This window comes from Danio aesculapii, chromosome 20 (assembly GCF_903798145.1).
Source record: "Danio aesculapii chromosome 20, fDanAes4.1, whole genome shotgun sequence".
NCBI classification, from domain to species: Eukaryota; Metazoa; Chordata; class Actinopteri; order Cypriniformes; family Danionidae; genus Danio; species Danio aesculapii.
Window position 1 is genome coordinate 5,443,349 of NC_079454.1, and position 19,204 is coordinate 5,462,552.

The 19,204-nt window shown below is 35.8% G+C and overlaps 1 protein-coding gene across 3 annotated transcripts in view; it reads left to right on the forward strand.

Moving 5' to 3' along the window:
• The window catches only part of bpnt1 (bisphosphate nucleotidase 1), a 70,948-nt gene extending 57,083 nt beyond the window's left edge, over positions 1-13,865 (forward strand). For 2 of the 3 annotated variants that reach the window (XM_056480980.1, XM_056480979.1), the window contains 8 exons: positions 857-984; positions 1,934-2,038; positions 3,784-3,891; positions 4,473-4,521; positions 9,105-9,196; positions 9,285-9,482; positions 12,123-12,228; positions 12,371-13,865. In XM_056480980.1, coding sequence (XP_056336955.1) covers positions 865-984; positions 1,934-2,038; positions 3,784-3,891; positions 4,473-4,521; positions 9,105-9,196; positions 9,285-9,482; positions 12,123-12,228; positions 12,371-12,522 — 930 coding nt within the window. In that variant the 5' untranslated portion in view covers positions 857-864 and the 3' untranslated portion in view covers positions 12,523-13,865. Of the gene's footprint in view, positions 1-811; positions 985-1,933; positions 2,039-3,783; positions 3,892-4,472; positions 4,522-9,104; positions 9,197-9,284; positions 9,483-12,122; positions 12,229-12,370 lie in introns of all 3 variants that reach the window. The other variant, XM_056480982.1, reaches the window with a different exon arrangement.
• Positions 13,866-19,204: the final 5,339 nt, after the last annotated feature.

The following is a 19,204-nucleotide window of genomic DNA, read 5'->3' on the forward strand; positions in this document are numbered from 1 at the left end:
TATTTATATATATCTATATATATTTAGTTATATTATTTAATTATATATATATATATATATATATATATATATATATATATATATATATATATATATATATATATATATATATCCATAAATTAATACTTTGTTAGGATAAAGCGATATTTGGACATATACATATAGATAGTTACAAGTGTTTGAAAATCTGGAATCTGAGGGTTCAAATAATCAAAATAGTGGAAACAAAAAGACTTTTAAAGTTGCCCAAATGATTTTCCTAGTAATGAAAAATCTAATTTTGGTATTAACAGTAGAAAATTTACTAAATATCTTCATGGAACATCATGTTTACTTAATATTTTTGGCATAAAAGGAAAAAATAATTTTGACCCATTAGCGTATTTAGCTATTGTCAAAAATATATAGCGTGACACGTGTCTTTGTGGTCCAGGGTCTCATATCATGGTTTAGACAAAATATGAAATCCCTTTTAGACTTTATAACAATAGATATGTATTTAATTATGTATTATATCTAAAATCTTTTCCTATATGAGTTAAATATGAGCACGATTTATGATTTTGAAAATATGATTTTAGTGTAAATCTGAAGGTGTAAATGTCTTCCTTTGCTCCCATAATCAAAAATGAGAGATCAACTCAAATGTTATTCAAATGATAATAACCAGTACAGTTTTGGACCTGTTTCTGTCCAATGTGGTTAAAAAACTGATCTGTGTTAAACAAATTAAGTTCAGATCAATCAGATCAGATAAAGGTGACTTGCAAAACTCCTGTTGCTGTGTGACTTTTCCCCTGGTTGTTTGCAGGGTGTGTGTATCCTGAACTGCAGTGAGGTGTGTTTTCTGCTTCAGGTGGTGTAATGGCGAGCAATCCTGCAGTGTTGATGCGGCTGGTGGCTTCGGCCCACGCCGTGGCAGAAAAGGCGGGAACAATTGTCCGAAGAGTGCTCCAAAGTGGAGAGCTCGGTATTGTTGAAAAGGTATGGCAAGTAATAACAGGTCCTATAATCAGGGCCAAACAGGATCTGTGGACATTTTTTTTTTTGCTATTTTAGTGCAGAATTCGGTTAAAAAGAAAATGAGTGGATTTATGCGGAATGATTTGGAAGTATAACAAAAAAATAAATATGAAATAAAAAACAATGCAATGCAAATCTAATTAGATCCGCTTGTTTAGTAAACAAAGCAAGTCTGTGATAATGTATATCATTCCTTCGGCTTAGTCCCTTATTTATCAGGGGTCATAATATATCTACTAAAATATTACTTTACACACTATATTACTAGTGTATACATAATATTACTGAAATTAATATAAAAACTGAATACAAAAATATTTACATAAGTAAATAAATAGACTCAATGATTAGTTGAATTGGCTCTCAGATTCCATTGGGGCCAAGGCATGGGACGATAACCGTTTTCAAGGTATACCATGGTTAGGAAAAGTCAAGGTTTTAAAACTGCCAATATTTTTTACAATACCGTTTCTAAGGTATGTGTAAAACCTTTTTATTGACTTTTTTGTTTGTTTTTTAGGACAATAGTATCTCCAGCAGAAAAAATATTCAAAGATGCTGTTTCACATTGTAAAGAAATCTGTGTTTTTGAAACAAATGAAGACAGCAGAAGTCAAAGAGTCATTTGAATTATTTAGCCTGACATGTTTACTGCTCCAAAATATATTTATTTTAAAAATAATTTGTTCAAAGGGGAAAAAGTTTTCGTTTTTTTTTTACCCAAACTGTTAAAAGGAATATATTTTAGAGCAGTGATCACAATACCGTGATATTTGTATCCAAGGTTATCGTACCGTCGGAATCTTATACCAGCCCATGCCTATTGGGGCCCATCTAATCCTACAAACATATCCTACTTGAGATGTTGAAAGTATTTGTGTTTTCTTACATATGCTTTTATTCATCACAGACAGGAGCCAATGATCTACAGACACTGGCCGACAGACTCGTTCAGAAGAGTATTTGTGCGTCCTTGTCCAAAAGCTTCCCTAAACTCACTATTATCGGGGAAGAGGTTTGTACGTTTCTCAGCTTACAGTGTAAGAAATGATATGACAAAAAGCCATAACAACAAATGTTTGTATGCTGCTTTCATTTTAATCAGTTAATCAGGTTTCAGCTAAATATTTTAGTTTTTTTAGTTTAACTTCATATTTGTAGTCAGTTTGACTATTTTTAACAGTGTATTTTTTTTGGCCATATTACAGCATAACAATACACACTGCCTGCCTGACCAATAAAAAAAGTTTCTGTGTAATGAAGTAAACAAATGTCTAAAAATATCTGATTTATTTTTATTTTTGCAGGCTTTTTATGTATTTGTCAACAATTGTTTTAACCTTAACTGTAACACTGCAAACTTTTCATCTTAATAAACCACTTCAGAATAAGAGTCCCATGGTTATGTTAAAGGAATAAAAAGCCAAAATTCTTCTGGCTCAAACTTAAAAAAAAAAAACTTAATTTCACAAAGAGATGACTACCAATTGACCCGAACACCAATGTACACAGTTGAAGTCAGAATTTTTAGCCCCCCCCCCCCCCTTTTTTTTTTTTTTTTCTTTTTAATAATGCTTAACAGAGCAATGACATTTTCACAGTATGTCTGATAATATTTTTCTTCTGGAGAAAGTCTTATTTGTTTTATTTCGGCTACAAGAAAAGCAGTTTTTGATTTTTAAAGAATACATTTTAAGGTAAAAAATATAAGCCTCTTTAAGGGCATCTATTTTTTGTGTTGGAAAAATCTCTCTGTTAAACAGAAATTAGGGAAAAAAACAAATATGGATAATAATTCAGACTTAAGTACTTTTTAAGTTCATCACTTATTGTTAAATGAAACAAGCCAGAAACTTAATAATCACTGCAGTAATGAACTAGTCATAGATTCTTTCAGAAATGAAAGTAATGTTTTTTTATTACTTCCAATCTTCGAAACACAAATTAATATATTTTAGAGCGCACTCTCATCCTTCAACGGTCCCAAGATGTTCAAACCGCTGAAAATAATAATAATAATAATAATAGTAAGAAAATAATTCCTTACATTTATATAGTGTTTTTTTTTTTTTTTTTTTTTTAAGATTTATTTTTGGCCTTTTTGCCTTTATTAAGTTGATAGGACAGTATTTCAGACAGGAAGCGAAGTGGGAAAGAGAAAGGGGGTAGGGACGGGAAATGTCCTCGAGCTGGGATTCGAACTCGGGACGCCCTGAAGTGCTACTGCACCATATGTCAGTGCGCTCACCACTAGGCTATTACACCGACATATAGCGCTTTTTGGACACTCTTTACACATTTTTGTGGTGAATCTCCTCATCCACCACCAGAAATAGAATCAAAACATTATTTGGTCATATCATTCCATGTGACTTGGCTCGATTGTTATCATTTGAAGCCCCCAAGAACACTTTATCAGCTTCAGCTGATTACAGTTTAGCCACTGAAGACGTGGAATGTTTTGACAATGCTTCTGGTTGCTTTTCTGCAACTATGAATGTCTCTGAACCCTTGCAGTATGTGGAGCGTCAGAGAGCTCTTGGATTTTATCTAAAATATCTTCATATGTGTTCTGAAAATGAACGAAGCTCTCAGATTTTTGTGCTGACTAGAGGATGAGTTATTAATAACAGAATTTTGGGTGAACTAATTTAAGTATTTGCTTACTTAAAAAAGTGAAACTTTTTGGTTGGGAGGTGTATTTTGATTTAATAATAATAATAATAATAATAATAATAATAATAATAATAATTTATGCAGGAATTACCGGCTGAGACTGTTGAAGATGACCTGATAGAGAACGGCCAGAACAGCTTAATCCTTGAGAAATCCTGTCCAGATCAGTATGCAAGCCTGAAGGAGGAAGAGGTAAGGCAGAAAGAGAATGTTTATTTTTTCAAATAATTTTTTATTATATTTTTTTTGTTATATATATATATATATATATATATATATATATATATATATATATATATATATATATATATATATATATATATATACATATATATACATATATATATATATATATATATATATATATATATATATATATATACATATATATATTTATATGTATGTATGTATATATATATATTTATATGTATGTATGTATGTATGTATGTATGTATGTATGTATATGTGTGTATTATGTATGTATGTATGTATGTATGTATATATATATATGTGTATGTGTATATATGTGTATGTATATATATGTGTATGTATATATATGTGTATGTGTATATATGTGTATGTGTATATATGTATATGTGTATATATGTATGTATGTATGTGTGTATATATGTATGTATGTATGTGTGTATATATATATGTATGTATGTATGTATGTATGTATATATATATATATATATATATATATATATATATGTATATGTATATATGTAACTCACTTTGGTATTCAAATGATTTTCATCTGTATTTCTCAGCTAGTCGTGTGGGTCGACCCTCTTGATGGAACTAAAGAATATACAGAAGGTGAGCGCTTAAACATTCTTTCTACATTTCTCATCCAGGTGTGACTCTATAGTGTCATTTACTCATATCTGAATTTTACTCACCAATTAGGACATGAAACAGTTATCAAGTCGGGGTTTTTTTAAAATAAAGAAAAAGGGGATTGTGGGACAGTAGTGTGCGCCAACAAGGGTAAATCTGTGCAGTGTGCACATGTCAAAAGATCAAACCTGAAATTCCCCTGACAAAGTTTCACCAATCAGATGTCCACATAAAAATGTCTGTTCTACTTAGACTAGCATATGGATAAGTGTGCAATGATACACTCCATTTATGAAAGTCCAGATGGACAAGTTTGTAGCCTATAATCTCTGTTTATAGTTAATACAACCTGTATATGGTGTTCATAGTACATTCCTCTGTAAATATCACCATAGTTTTTCTATAACTGCACTTTATAACTTATACCTAGGGCCAGACGGAATCTGCAGACATTTTTGCTATTTCTGCTGAGAATTTTGGTAAAAATCTGCGGATTTGTGCGGAATTATTTTGGGAGTATCATCTTTCTTTTAATTTGGCTGGAAAAAAGCTTTCTTTAAACTATTTTAAGGTCAATATTATTTGTCCCCTTAAGAATATCTTTTTCAGATTGTCTACAGAACAAACTACTGTTCTCCAATAACTTTCCCAATCCTAATTAGCCTAATTAAATATTTAAATTGCGCTTTAAGCTGAACTAGTATCCTCCAAAGTAACTAGAAGAATATTATGTACTGTCCTCAAACAGTTATTGAACTTTTATGTTTGAAATATGTTGAAAAGAAATCCCTCCGTTAAAGAACAGCACTTGAGAAATACTATTAAAAGAATTAATATTTCACAGGAGGGCTAAAATTTGACTTCAACTGTATATATAGCTGAAGTCAGAATTATTAGCCCCTGTTTATTTTTTCCCCAATTTCTGTTTAACTGAGAGAAGATTTTTTTCTACACATTTCTAAACATAATAGTTTTAATAACTCATCTCTAATAACTGATTTACTTTATCTTTGCCATGATGACAGTAAATAATATTTGACTAGATATTTTTCAAGACACTTCTATACAGCTTAAAGTGACATTTAAAGGCTTAATTAGGTTAACTAGGCAGGTTAGGGTAATTAGGCAAGTTATTGTATAATGATGGTTTATTCTGTTGACTATCGAAAAAATATATAGCTTAAAGGGGCTAATAATATTAACCTTAAAAATGTTTTTTAAAAAATTAAAATCTGCTTTTATTCTAGCCGAAATAAAACAAATAAGACTTTCTCTAGAAGAAAATATATTATCAGACATACTGTGAAAATTTCCTTGCTCTGTTAAACATCACTTGGGAAATATTTAAAAAAGAAAAAAAAAATCAAAGGGGGGCTAATAATTCTGACTGTGTATTTATGTACACACTACTCACTTCCTTAATGGCTTTGATTTTCGTCCCTTCCCTCTGCAGTTCACTATTAGTCAGACGTGAAAAAGTCCTTCATTCTTCTCTTTTTTTTTTCTAAACCCACCTCTATTTAACCTCCATGTGTCCAACACTTCTCTAGTGATGTCTCATGGCAATCTGCTCTCTCTTCCCACATTTCTCTCTCTGTCTTTGCTCTCCTGTCTCTCTTGTAGCTGCAAGGGTTTTGTACACTCCAGTTTACATACAGAAGCCAGTGCAGCCCCACAGAACACCTGACCGTACGGTGACCTAATGCTTTTCTTTTGGGGCATGAGATGATAGTTCACTCCGAAAATCTCAATTTCCTCACCATTTACATACACTGAAGTGCTTTTAAACTCCTCCTGTCCACAAGAATGTTGCAACAAAAAATATACAATGGATGTCAGTGGCTGTTTTCTTTTTTCCATTCTTCACTTTATCAGCAAACTCAAATAGATTTGGAAGAAGAGGAGGATGAGTAAATGATGACAGAGTTTTTATTTTTGGGTGAACTATATCTTTAAGCAATGGCAGAGTTTTGTATTTATTTATTTGTACTCTTTGTTGCTGACTAAGTACAGCCCGAATATGGATTTTCTATTAATTAATGCCATGAAAATGCTAAATGTGTCTTTTTCCTCCATTTTAGTTGTTAGTTTTTGCAACTTTATAAATTATTAGACACATTATGAGGGATGAAATGAATGGGCATGAGCGTTATGAGAAAGATGGAGGGAATGAAGGAGGAATATGTGTGCAAACCTGCATTACCAGCATGAGCTTTGTCATGTTTTTGCCACAAAATGTTTTAAATAACTGAGCGGTGGTAAAATATTAGCAAACCTTCCTGTATTTAGGGTTCGTACAGGTGCTGGAAATCCTTGAAAATGCTTGAATTTTAATCTAGTGTTTACAAGGCTTGAAAAGAGTGTAGATATTGATAATAATATGTTACTAAATAGGTAATCAAATTACAATTGTTACATTTTTTTGTTTTTGCATAAAATTAAAACTCTACACGTGTCTGTAGCATGATCTAGTCTATTTTTATCTGCACTTTTTGCTGAAACAGTGGAAGAACTCAAATTGTTTGGGGATTACAGCTTCCTGAGCGAACAATGCGCAACATTAAAATAAATATACATTTATGATGAAAGATGACACGTTGAAATTGTGAGTAAATGGCATTTAAGATGGTGAATGACATTAATTTAATGCTGTGATTGAGGCAAACATGCCAGTATTATTTGTTTAGAATATTATACTATACTTAGTATAATATAATTATACTGAGTAAATGTGTGTAAATCTATATTTATTCAGTTTTTAAATTAATTACAGTAATATTATTAACAAATATGAAAATGTTCATCTGATTTATGTACAATGCAGTTTATAAAGTAATATTTTCTGTCTTTTAGTAGAGATATTATACAAGACACTTGCTTTGTTTATCAAATAAAGTGGATCTAACTGGATTTGCATTTTAAACATTAAATAAAAGTTAAAAATGTATTATTTTTTTTATTTCACATGTTGAGATTTTAGTTATGATACTTCCAAAATCATTCCGCAGAAATCCGCAGATTTTTACTAAAATTGTCCGCAGAAATTGCAAAAAACGTCCTCAGATTCTGTCTGGCCTATCAATGAGTGATGTGGATTTTGTCACATGACTGCATTTTGGTCCTTTTCAACTGGTTCGGACCAAAGCAATCAGTGTGGTGTGAAAAGGACCCAAACGGCAGAGAAATGCAACAATGTATCATTTGTTGCCCTTGGTCCAGACTGAATGAACCGAACCACAGGTGTGAAAGCACCCTTAAACAGCGAGAGAGAGAGAGAGAGAGAGAGAAGGGGGGGACATTACCTGATGGATTATTGGTAATATTTCTGGAAGATGACCATGTTATAAGCTAAATTAATTCACACCTTCTCCTAAAGCCTTCGCTGATTGCAATGCATTAAAACATTGTTTTCCTGCCGCAGCCGCACTTCATTCTCGAAATGTATAGTTGGTCTAAACTGATGTATACAAACTATATAGTATACTATGACTAGAGAAACAGAATCAGCCAGCACAGTCGTTCCTCCATAGTAAAAAGCGACATTTTGTGTCTGACAGTTTGTTTACTTGCGGGAGTTCCACTGGCATTTTCCCGCACGTTAATTCTGACCAATTGAAAACCAGTTTAGGAAATACGTACAATAACATTTGGCCAATGAGTGATGTGGATTTGGTCACATGACTGCATTGTTTTTTTTTTAACTGGTTCAGACGAAAGCAATCAGTGTGGTGTGAAAAGGACCCAAAAACAGCAGAAAAATTGTACATTGTATCATTTGTTGCTCTTTGTCCAGACCAAATCAAACCGAATCACATGTGAAAGCACCCTTCATTAGTTCGGTTGAATTGCACTAGAGTTCGATTTCCTTCTTGGTGCGGTTCGTTTAGGAAGGTGTGAATGTAGCAAACGCACTCGAGTGCACCCCCAAAAAAACATACTGTGACCTCCTTGATGTTGAGGAAAATATCTGTTGACAGCGCTTTACCACCAAACAGAGAGAGAGAGAGAGAGAGAGAGGGAAAAACAGTACCTGATGGATCGTTGGTAATATTTCCGGAAGATGACCATGTCGCAGTTTAGCTAAATGAATTCACGGCTCCTTCTGAAGTGACTTGCAATGCACCTTCGCCACTTGCAATGCATTAAAACATTGTTTTCCATCTGCAGCCGCGCTTCATTCTCGAAATGTATAGTTCATCTAAAGTGATGTATACACACTATATAGTATACTAGGAGCAGGTATCCCATTGGCATTTTTCCGCACGTTAATTCTGACCAATGGAAAAGCAGTTTAGGAAATACATTCAATAACATCTGGCCAATGAGTGATGTGGATTTTGTCACATGACTGCATTCTGGATCTTTTCAACTAGTTCAGACCAAAACAATCAGTGTGGTGTGAAAATGTATACAATGTTTAATTTCCTGCCCTTGGTCCAGACCAAATGAAACCGAACCGCTGTGAAAGCACCCTTAAAGATCTTAATCTCCATGTTGCCTATACAATGATAAAATAGAGGGACGTGACTTGAATAAACACACACCTTTCCTTCTGCTTGCAGGGCTCTTGGATCATGTGACAGTCCTCATAGGCATTGCTCATGCAGGAACGGCCATTGCTGGAGTCATCAATCAACCTTTCTACAACTACCAGGTCCAACAGATTGTTTGGTCACACATGCTGCTACTCTATATTTTATAGATGTTTGGACTACTTACCGTCTGTCTCTCTGTTCAATCAGGTGGGGGCAGGTGCTACTCTAGGCCGGACGTTATGGGGAGTGTTGGGTTTGGGCGCATTTGGGTTTCAACTCCAGGAAGTCCCAGATGGTAAAAGAATCATCACAACCACGCGGTCACATAGCAATAAACTTGTGATCGACACCGTTCAAGCCATGGAGCCTCATGATGTCATCAGAGTGGGAGGAGCTGGGAATAAGGTGGGTTATTAGTTTGATGAATCATTATTTATTGTTAATATTACTGTCTTTCCGTTACTTGCGGCATTCATTCGTTAGATGAGTGGATCAGGACACACGCATTTATTGTTACTAGCGCAACATACTTGTCAAGTTTTTTTTAAGCTATAGGCTATGAAAAGCCTTTATTTTCAATGACAAAATAGACACCGTTGAGTTGGGGTGGGCGGTACACCGGTGTCATAGTCATCACCGGTGTGACATTGCGCCACGACATGGATTTTCTAATACCGTCAATACCGTAATAAATCAATTATGCACCTTAAACGGCTGCATTTAAATCAATAATAGCTAATTCTAAATAATAAGGCATTCAATTTTCTTCAAACGTTCAATTGTGGTCTGAATACCTGTCCTTATACTACAGGGCTCAAAATTGCAACCATTTTGGTCGCATGAGCGCCCGAAATGTAATCTATGCGCCCTCATAATATATTTGGGAGCATTTGTGTGTCTGAATATAATGGTTGTAGTGCAATCTGATTTGATTTTCTCTAAAAACTTGCTGAATCGCTCTACCCTGCCGCGGTATTGGTTATTAGCTGTCAGTCACTCAACGCTTCCCGCTGTCAGATAACAGGGAGCTTTTGTTACTGCAGGAAATGCAAACGGCTGAAGAGTGAAAAGTGCACAGGTTTGCAAACCTCACCTAAAGTTATAATAATAATAATGGCGCAGATGACAGCGATCATGACATGAGGTAAATGTTGATCCGCCAGCTGAGATCAATCGAGTGTTTTCGGAGAAGGTGCCCGAATCTCGATGCGTTGCATTCACCGCGTGTTCAGCGCAAATGTCCGCTAAATATAAAGTCTAATACTGTAGACATCATCGCCAAAGAAACTGGCCTTTACTAAGTTTACACTGAAACTACAGCTCATAACAAAGAGCGGTATTGCGCCGATGGTCATCGCGAGAATCCTGCTCTGTCTGCTCATAAATTGGTGCGGCTGACTCGCCTGCTTTATTCCACCAGCACAGAGAAATGAAGATCAGCTCATAACGAGACTGAGCATTTAAAATGACCCAAACCAAAACTTTTAAAGAGTGATAGAAGAGAGACTTTCTTTTGTCTGTTCTTCCTTGAGATGTATATTATTTTGCTATTGAAAGTAATACCGTGATATTATACCGTAACCGTTCAAAAGATGAAAAATACCGTGATATTAATTTTAGGTCATATCGCCCACCTCTACCGTTGAGTAGTATAGACAAAGTCCTTTTGAGGCAGGGGTGATCAAACTTGGTCCTGGAGGGCCGGTGTCCTCCATAGTTTAGCTTCAACTCTAATCAAACACACCTGAACATGCTAATCAGTGTCACCAAGATCACTAATTATCTATAAGCAGGTGTGTTTGATCAGAGTTGAAGCTAAACTGTGCAGGACACCGGCCCTCCAGGACAGAGTTTGGCCACCCCTGCTTTAAGTCATTTCACTCGGTGGCCTCTTTGAAACGCCTCTCGGGCTTTATGCTCAGGTATTTTGTTTGAATGGGGACACATCAAATTCTCCAAAATTGCTTACCAAGCTTACGATTTAATTTCATATAATGAAACAACAATTACATTAAGCAACAACTGTCTCTTTACTTTCATCAAAGAGCTTAGAATGTAGCGGTGGGCAAAGCGAGGCTTCGTGAAACACTGAAACAGTTGAAGCAAATGTGTCGAAGCTTCGAAACTTTCAAAACCGCACTCTACAGTGACGCCTAGTGGTCATTTTTTATGTATTGCACTGGAACAGTTTCAGCAAAGAACAGTTGAGCAGATTGAGGTATTAAACCCCACTTTGTACGTTCGAATCCGTAAGTGATATAGTGGAGTGGTTAGGGTTCCTGACTTCCATGCGGGGATTGTTGGTTCGGATCCAGGTTGATACAGTTAATTTGAAATGGTTTAATATCAATTTGAGATGCTTTGTTTGTGTATCGTTTTGTTCCAACATTGGTCTGACATGCGAGTAAACACTTTGTGAATAAATATGGCTTGTTTTGGTCATAAAACAGGGCTGTTGCTTGATCAGATACAGTTGTGGACAGAAGTTAACAAGAATTATTTATATTATTCATTAAATTTCCCATTTATTGTATTTTATTAACGTCTACCTCAACCCTAAACCCAACCATCACAGTACTGTAAAATATTAATTATTGTTTTACAGACTACATCTAGACAGTATCTACTCGTAATCAGGATTTCGTGTCCGTCGAGAAACTGTAATTCGTGTGTGTAAAGTACACCCATCGTAAATTTATCAGTCGTATACAAACAGACAAAGAAAATGTCATAATCTGTGTCTGTTCTAATCGCAGATTTTGAAATTGTACCCTCGTAAAATTACGAGTACGTTCCGTTTTCCTTTACGATTTTATAATTGCGGACGCGTGAATTTTATTTACGCACTAAATATTTATGACAGTGATTTTATTCCATACTTAAAAAAATGAAATGCAGCAGTACGTACCCCCGGCTACGTATTTCGCGGTCTCCAGAAACGTCCGCGGGACTACGTTTTCAGAATGAGCCTGGATTGTTTTCACCTTCTGCTTTATGAAAGGGAATATTGCCATAAATGTAAGTAATCAGATCTTCATTCATTAGATCATCCAGCTGGTGGAGGGAACAGCTTCCGCTTATGTGTTTGCCAGTCTAGGATGTAAAAAGTGGGACACATGTGCACCCGAGGCCATTCTACACGCAGTTGGAGGTAATTTATTAATTTATTATTATTACTTTTTATTATCTATACATTTTTATCTATTTTTACTATCTTTTAATTTTAAATCTCCCTACTTAATACACGTTATTTAAGTTAAATAAATCCGTTTGAATTGTTTTTGTCTGTACAGGTAAACTGACAGACATGCATGGGAATGCATACAAATATGATGCCAATGTGAAGCACATGAATTCTGCTGGAGTTCTGGCAACATTGAGAAATCATGAGTACTATTTAAGCAGAGTGCCGCAGGCCGTTCAACAGGCTCTTCCCTCAGACTGAACCATTTAAGGACACAGTCACACCCTAAACCTATGTGCCTGAAAGCTATGATATATCATTTTTTTCATTAAATCTTTATTCATTTCTTAAACTTCTATCATTTTTTTTCTTTCAATGATTCGATGTACATTCACAACATTTTGAGTAGCTTTCATTAGGGGACCAAATAAACTAAATATGTCATTTGTAATAACGCAGGTACAAGTAACTGAAATAAACTGTCAACATGTGCATTTATATGCTGTAAAAACACAACAGGTCCTGTTTCAAGCTTTACCATCTATTGATTAGACCAGTGGTTCCCAAAGTGAAACTCAAACACATCCTATTAAAAATCAAGCAGAACTCAAATACATAATATTAAACTGTTAGAATTACCATATTTTATATACAACCTACTGAAGATAAAACATATCATGTAAAAAAATACATGCAAATGAAAATCCATCAGCGTTTCGATTTTTGTATTTTTCCCCCATTGGATTGGGACCCCTGGGGTGTTTACATTAGATTAATGAGACGGCAGATTGATTTAACGACAACAGCTTAAACTGTGGCACCTTTATGGCATACATAAAAAATTATATGAAATAATACAGGCCACGACTAATCATGGAGAACCCAAAATTAAACCAAGAATAAACATGTGCTGTAAACATTTTCTGTTAATATTACATTTAACAAATGATTAAATTCCTATAAAATATACACGGTTGCACTTGTGTTATCAATATGCTCGTGTTTATATAGGCCTATTGCTGTATGTGCTCGGTTATGTTCTTATATATCCACCTCCGAGGATAGTGGGGACCGTGAGTCACTGGCTATGTTATTTTAGGGGCTCTGGGCTAAACACTTTGGGAACCCATGATTTAGACTAGTGGTTGCCAAAGTTGGTTTCGCAGAATTGTACATCTAATTTAGACACTCTCTAAAATAACACCATATAATAACAATATAACAACATTTTAGATATGTGTGTGTATCAGAGGTATATACAGATGAAGGCAGAATTATTTGCCCCCCTGTTAATTTTTTTCCCCAATTTCTGCTTAACAGAGTGAAGATATATATGCATTTATACAGATGTACTTTAGTTGAATTGGGTTCAACACCCACTACAAAGGGGAGCTATGCTTTCAAGAAGTTTGGGAACCACTGGTTTAGACCATATTAATATATAAATGAATGTCTGACAGCGTTCATTATTGTCTTTACTTCTTTAACTTCACTCTGTGATGACTGTGTAAATGTTGCATCAGGAAACTGTGAAATGTGTTATGAAATTAGTATTTTCCATGTACTGTAAAGCAATTAAATAAGTTTAATATCACCAATCATTACATTAAAGGTGCACTGAAATGCTCATTTTTATTAACTATGACATTTATGACTGATGAACTACTTTATAATTCAGCTGATGGCTATAATAATTGGTTCTACTTAATGTCAGTGTTTAGAATCCATTTAGGGAGAAATAACTATATTTTTTGTCATATTGTATGTAATATGTAGGCAAAAATGGTGCCATAAAAGGGAGTTCTTCATCTGCTAGTGTAAATTCAAACTCTTATTCACGCAAGACCGCATGTACAGTTGAAGTGAGAATTATTAGCCCCCCTGTTTATTTTTTTTCCACAATTTCTGTTTTAACGGACAGACGATTTTTTCAACACATTTCTGAAGATAATAGTTTTAATAACTCATCTCTAATAACTGATTTATTTTATCTTTGCCATGATGACAGTAAATAATATTTGACCTGATATTTTTCAAGACACTTCTATACAAGCTTAAAGTGACATTTAAACGATGGTTTGTTCTGTAGACTATCAGGAAAAAAAATACAGCTTAAAGGGGCTAATAATTTTGACCTTAAAATGATTTTAAAAAAATTAAAAACTGCTTTTATTCTAGCCGAAATAAAACATATAAGACTTTCTCCAGAAGAAAAATTATTATCAGACATACTGTGAAAATTTCCTTGCTCTGTTAAACATCATTTGGGAAATATTTAAAAAAGAAAAAGAAAAAAATCAAAGGGGGGGCTAATAATTCTGACTTCAACTGTATATTCACAATATTCATTACAATAGGTCCATCTGGAATCCAGTTTGAATTAAAACAAGACCACAAGTTGGATGAGAAGACATCTTTATTTCAAATTATTTATATAAATGTCCATAAACTCTTAAAAATCTTCTATGAAAATAAAAAAGGTCATTTTTATTAATGAGTGATATGAAAAAGGCTTACCTGAGGTCTTGCACTATCAGAACCGTCTTCCCATATTGGATTCAGTTCATCCGGCAGCTTGCAGACCATCTATTCAACATTTTGAAGACTTAAAGGCATAGTTCACTCAAAAGCATAAGTTACTGAACCCTCATTTAAGCTCCAAACCTTCTTGAAACACAGACGGATACACGCTGAATAGTGTACTACTCAGCAATACAATTCTTTTATTTATATGACAAGTGAATAAAAGTCCAGCAGGTCTAAAGAAAAAGGTATTAGATCTGTTCCAAGAAGGTACACAATAGTGGTTTTCGCACTGGAGGATGGTATTCACTGTTCCTAGAAACACTGATGGAAGTAGTTTTGTTTTTTGGCTTACTCGCAGGGTCATTTTTATATCGAAGTTGATATTTAGGCACACCATGTTTCATAACATCATTTCGTAACCAACACCATTTTATGAGGTGGGTCGTTAGCCCAATGCTCAACCCCCAACCTGAAGGACTAGGACATACATGCGTACACTACAGACAAAATGATTACTTATTGGGCCTAAATCCTGTACACAGCAGATCTCACAACTCAACCTACAATTAGAAGGATACAAAGTTAGCGTTAGCTCTACTATAAAAGATCTGGGTGTCATATTAGACAGCAGTTTACCTTTTGAAAATCATATCTCCCATGTCACAAAAACTGCTTTCTTTCATCTGAGAAATATCGCTAAGTTACAAAGTATGCTATCCATCTCAGATGCAGAAAAGCTAGTCCATGCTTTTATGACTTCTAGGCTGGATTACTGTAATGTTCTGTTCGCTGGCTGCTCAGCATCCTCTAATAACAAACTTCAGCTAGTACAAAATGCAGCTGCCAGAGTTCTTACCAGGTCTAGAAAATATGATCATATCACCCCAATTTTATCCTCCTTACATTGGCTGCCTGTTAAGTTTCGTATTGAATTTAAAATATTGCTTCTTACCTGTAAAGTTTTAAATAATCTAGCTTCTGTTTATCTAACCAACCTTCTGTCTTGCTACAATCCAACTCACTCTTTAAGATCTCAAAACTCAGGGCTTCTGGTAGAACCCAGAACTGCGAAGTCAAGTAAAGGAGGTCGAGCCTTCTCATTTATGGCTCCTAAACTCTGTAATAGCCTTCCTGATAATGTCCGAGGCTCAGACACACTCTCACAGTTCAAAATTAGATTAAAGACCTATCTTTTTAGTAAAGAATACACTCAATGCATCACATGGCGGTATGATGCTTGAATGCGCTCCACACAGGTTTTTCGCATCTCATTTATATACACTATGAACAGCAGCTACGCTAATTTTTCTCTTTATTCTCTATCTCCACTTGGGGACACTCGTCCTGAAGCCCCCAGAGACTATGCAGCGCCACTGATGCGATCCAAGACCTGTTAAGAGTTGATCCCAAGGTTTCCACAATCCTGGACCAGGCCGTATCCTGAGCAGCTGCTGTGGTAGTCATGGAGTAGGGGGCATGCGTCTGATTCCTGTGACACTCCAGGGACAGACGAGTCTTCGCTGATGGCCAGCGTTCTCCAGCCTCCGGTGCCTTGACTGCAGCTCTGCACAAGACGTTTGGCCATAGCCCAACTGAGCCTGGTTTTTCTTGAGGTATTTTATCCTTCACTTTCACCAATTGGTGAAGTTTTTTCCCGCCACTGGCTTGCATAGTTCAGGATCAGTAGAGCTGCGCATCGATGGATTTGCTCTTCAGTGTTTGGACTCTCAGCAGTGAATATTAAACCACACTGAACTAAACTGAACTGACACTGTTTCAATTTACTATGATCTTCTATGTTAGCTGTTATGTCTTCTATGTTAGACACAATCTACATTGTAAAAGCGCTATACAAATAAAGGTGAATTGAATTGAATTATAGCACATGTCTTTGGACTGTGGGGGAAACCGGAACACCCGGAGGAAACCGACGCGAATACAGGGAGAACATGGAAACTCAACACAGAAATGCCAACTGACCACTGATGGAAGTACAGTTTTGTTTTTTGCATTTGCAATAGGAAATGGGATCAATTATACTTCTTTTGGGAAACAAAATGAATTCCAACTTCAGTGTAGGGTCTAAACCAGCCCAATAGGAACTTAATGTATGCAGACTGGGTCTCATACAAAATTATTTCAAACATCATAAGACATAATCAGAAAGATTGCTTCTTTATCTGTGGTGTTGTGATTGTTTTCAGCCTCTGGGATATGTAGAAATATGAGTTTCATTTCACAGAACTCATTGCACAACAAGAACAGCATGTTCTTGAACAGTTCAAGAACAGTTGGGTGTTTCCCAACCTCCAATTGTTGATTTTGTTCAAATGTTCCTTGATGTTGTTGTTGGCTGGCAACCAGGAAAATGGTCAGAGAAAAAAAATACTTTTGGGACCTTGTCTAGTGGTTAGTTCATATAATCAAGTTCCTATAACCTGGGCTTTCTCACCTTTTGAGGAAAGTTTTTGACAGTAATGAACTACAATTATTGGAGGAAGTATCCACTTTTGGTGTGTTCAAGTTCAGACTGCAAAATTTTTTAAGTAGTCGTGTCACAGATGTTTTCACGCCGCATGACTATCTGGGCTAGTGTTTTGTCGCTGCTTTGGTTACACTGCTCGGTGACAGGGGGGTTCACACTGCATGACTTTACAATAGGAAGAATCGCCGACAACTTTGTCCAAACTACATCTCACAACCAAAAACACGTCGTATATCTTTTGTTATTAACTACATAATGAGAAAGAAGCCTTTAATGGGGTCGAAAATGTACATATCTGCTTACCTGGGTTTGAAGGGAATTAGCAACTTCTCAACTTTTTTCTTTTTCCACCCGGTTGTGATATTGCTCACATGACACGTCAAACAGATACAGGTGCTCCTGCCAAATGTACACTCGTTTTTCCTCCATTTCTAGGGTCCAAATAAACTGAAAATAAGCGCTTTTAACTTCTCCCCTAACCTCCCACTGGCCTGCAGATACCCATAATAGAAGCTGCTCTCTCTCATTGGCTGTAGGTGATTGCTGATATTATCTTCACTCAAAACTCATTTCACACGCCATGATTTGAATCGCAGACAGCTCCAGATGTTTAGCACACCAAATATCTCACGGGAATCGGCGACTCATCTCGATTCTCTCAGATCGCGTCTTTGATAGTTCACATCCTGTGATTGTCACTTGCGTAAACGAGCACCGATTTGCCTTTGATTTCAGGCATTTGTCTGCGATTTCTCCAAACCTGTCGGTGAGTAAAAATCAGGGCTAAAATCATGCAGTCTGAACTCGCCCTTAGTTGTTTACTCACAATTACTTGTACTTCAGACACAATGACAACAACATTTAACTGACGCCCCAACCCCCTGAACCAATTCTGCATGCTGTCCCGGGAGAGAACCCTGAGCTCAGAATAACCTTGAGCCTGGGGCTCCCTCCCATTTGAAGTGCGAGAGGAGAGTTTGAGCTCAGGTAGGTCTCGAGAACTCCCCTACTCCCAGAGATATATCTGACTAAGAGTTGCCTTAGGATGCTATTTTGAAGTAGTCGATTTACTTATGGTGGTATGTCTTTGGACGGTGGGAAACTCACGCGAACACGGGGAGAACATGCAAACTCCGCATAGAAACACCGACCGGCTCGGAGAGAACCGAACCAGCGGCGTTCTTGCTGTAAGGCAACAGTGCTACCCACTGGGCCACCGTGCTGCCCTATCAGAGAAGGGGAGGAGTAGGGGTGGAAGGGGGGATTCTTCAAGACAAAGATGACTCGAGTTGAAAGCTCTAGTTATTTAGTGTCAGTATTCATTGATTGGTGCTAATATACAGAGCTAATGCGGTACCAGCTGTGTTCAATAAGCACATGATCCTCTCGAAATTAGTTTATAAATTAACCACAGGAAGTATTGTGTTTTTGTGCGTTTTGAATAAAAAGAATATTCTGAAATATTTTACAAAGCACTCATGTAGGCCTATGTACTGGCTGTAGTAAGTTTAACAGTGAACAAGAAAGGTCTACAGTAAGTCATTATGAATAAATGGAGAAGTGGTCATAGTGTTTTACATTAAGCACATCAGTGATCAACTGGTTCTTATAAATGTCTATTCATGTGATGGTTTGTGTGTGTCATTTCAAAACAAAATACCATTTAGAGAAGAAATCCTATTGTTTTGAATGTAAAGTTTCATTTTGCAGGAGAATTGAAGGGTTTTGCCCAATGTGTGTGTGTGTGTGTGTGTGTGTGTGTGTGTGTGTGTGTGTAAAGTTCTGACAATATGAGACATGCTTTCAGAAAATGTGTGTAAACAATTGGGAAAAAAAAAAAAAAAAAAAAAAAAAAAAAAGGCTAAACACAAGGTTTAAATCCATACTTCAAACATGAAAACAGCACTAGATATACCAACACCAAAGAATTTA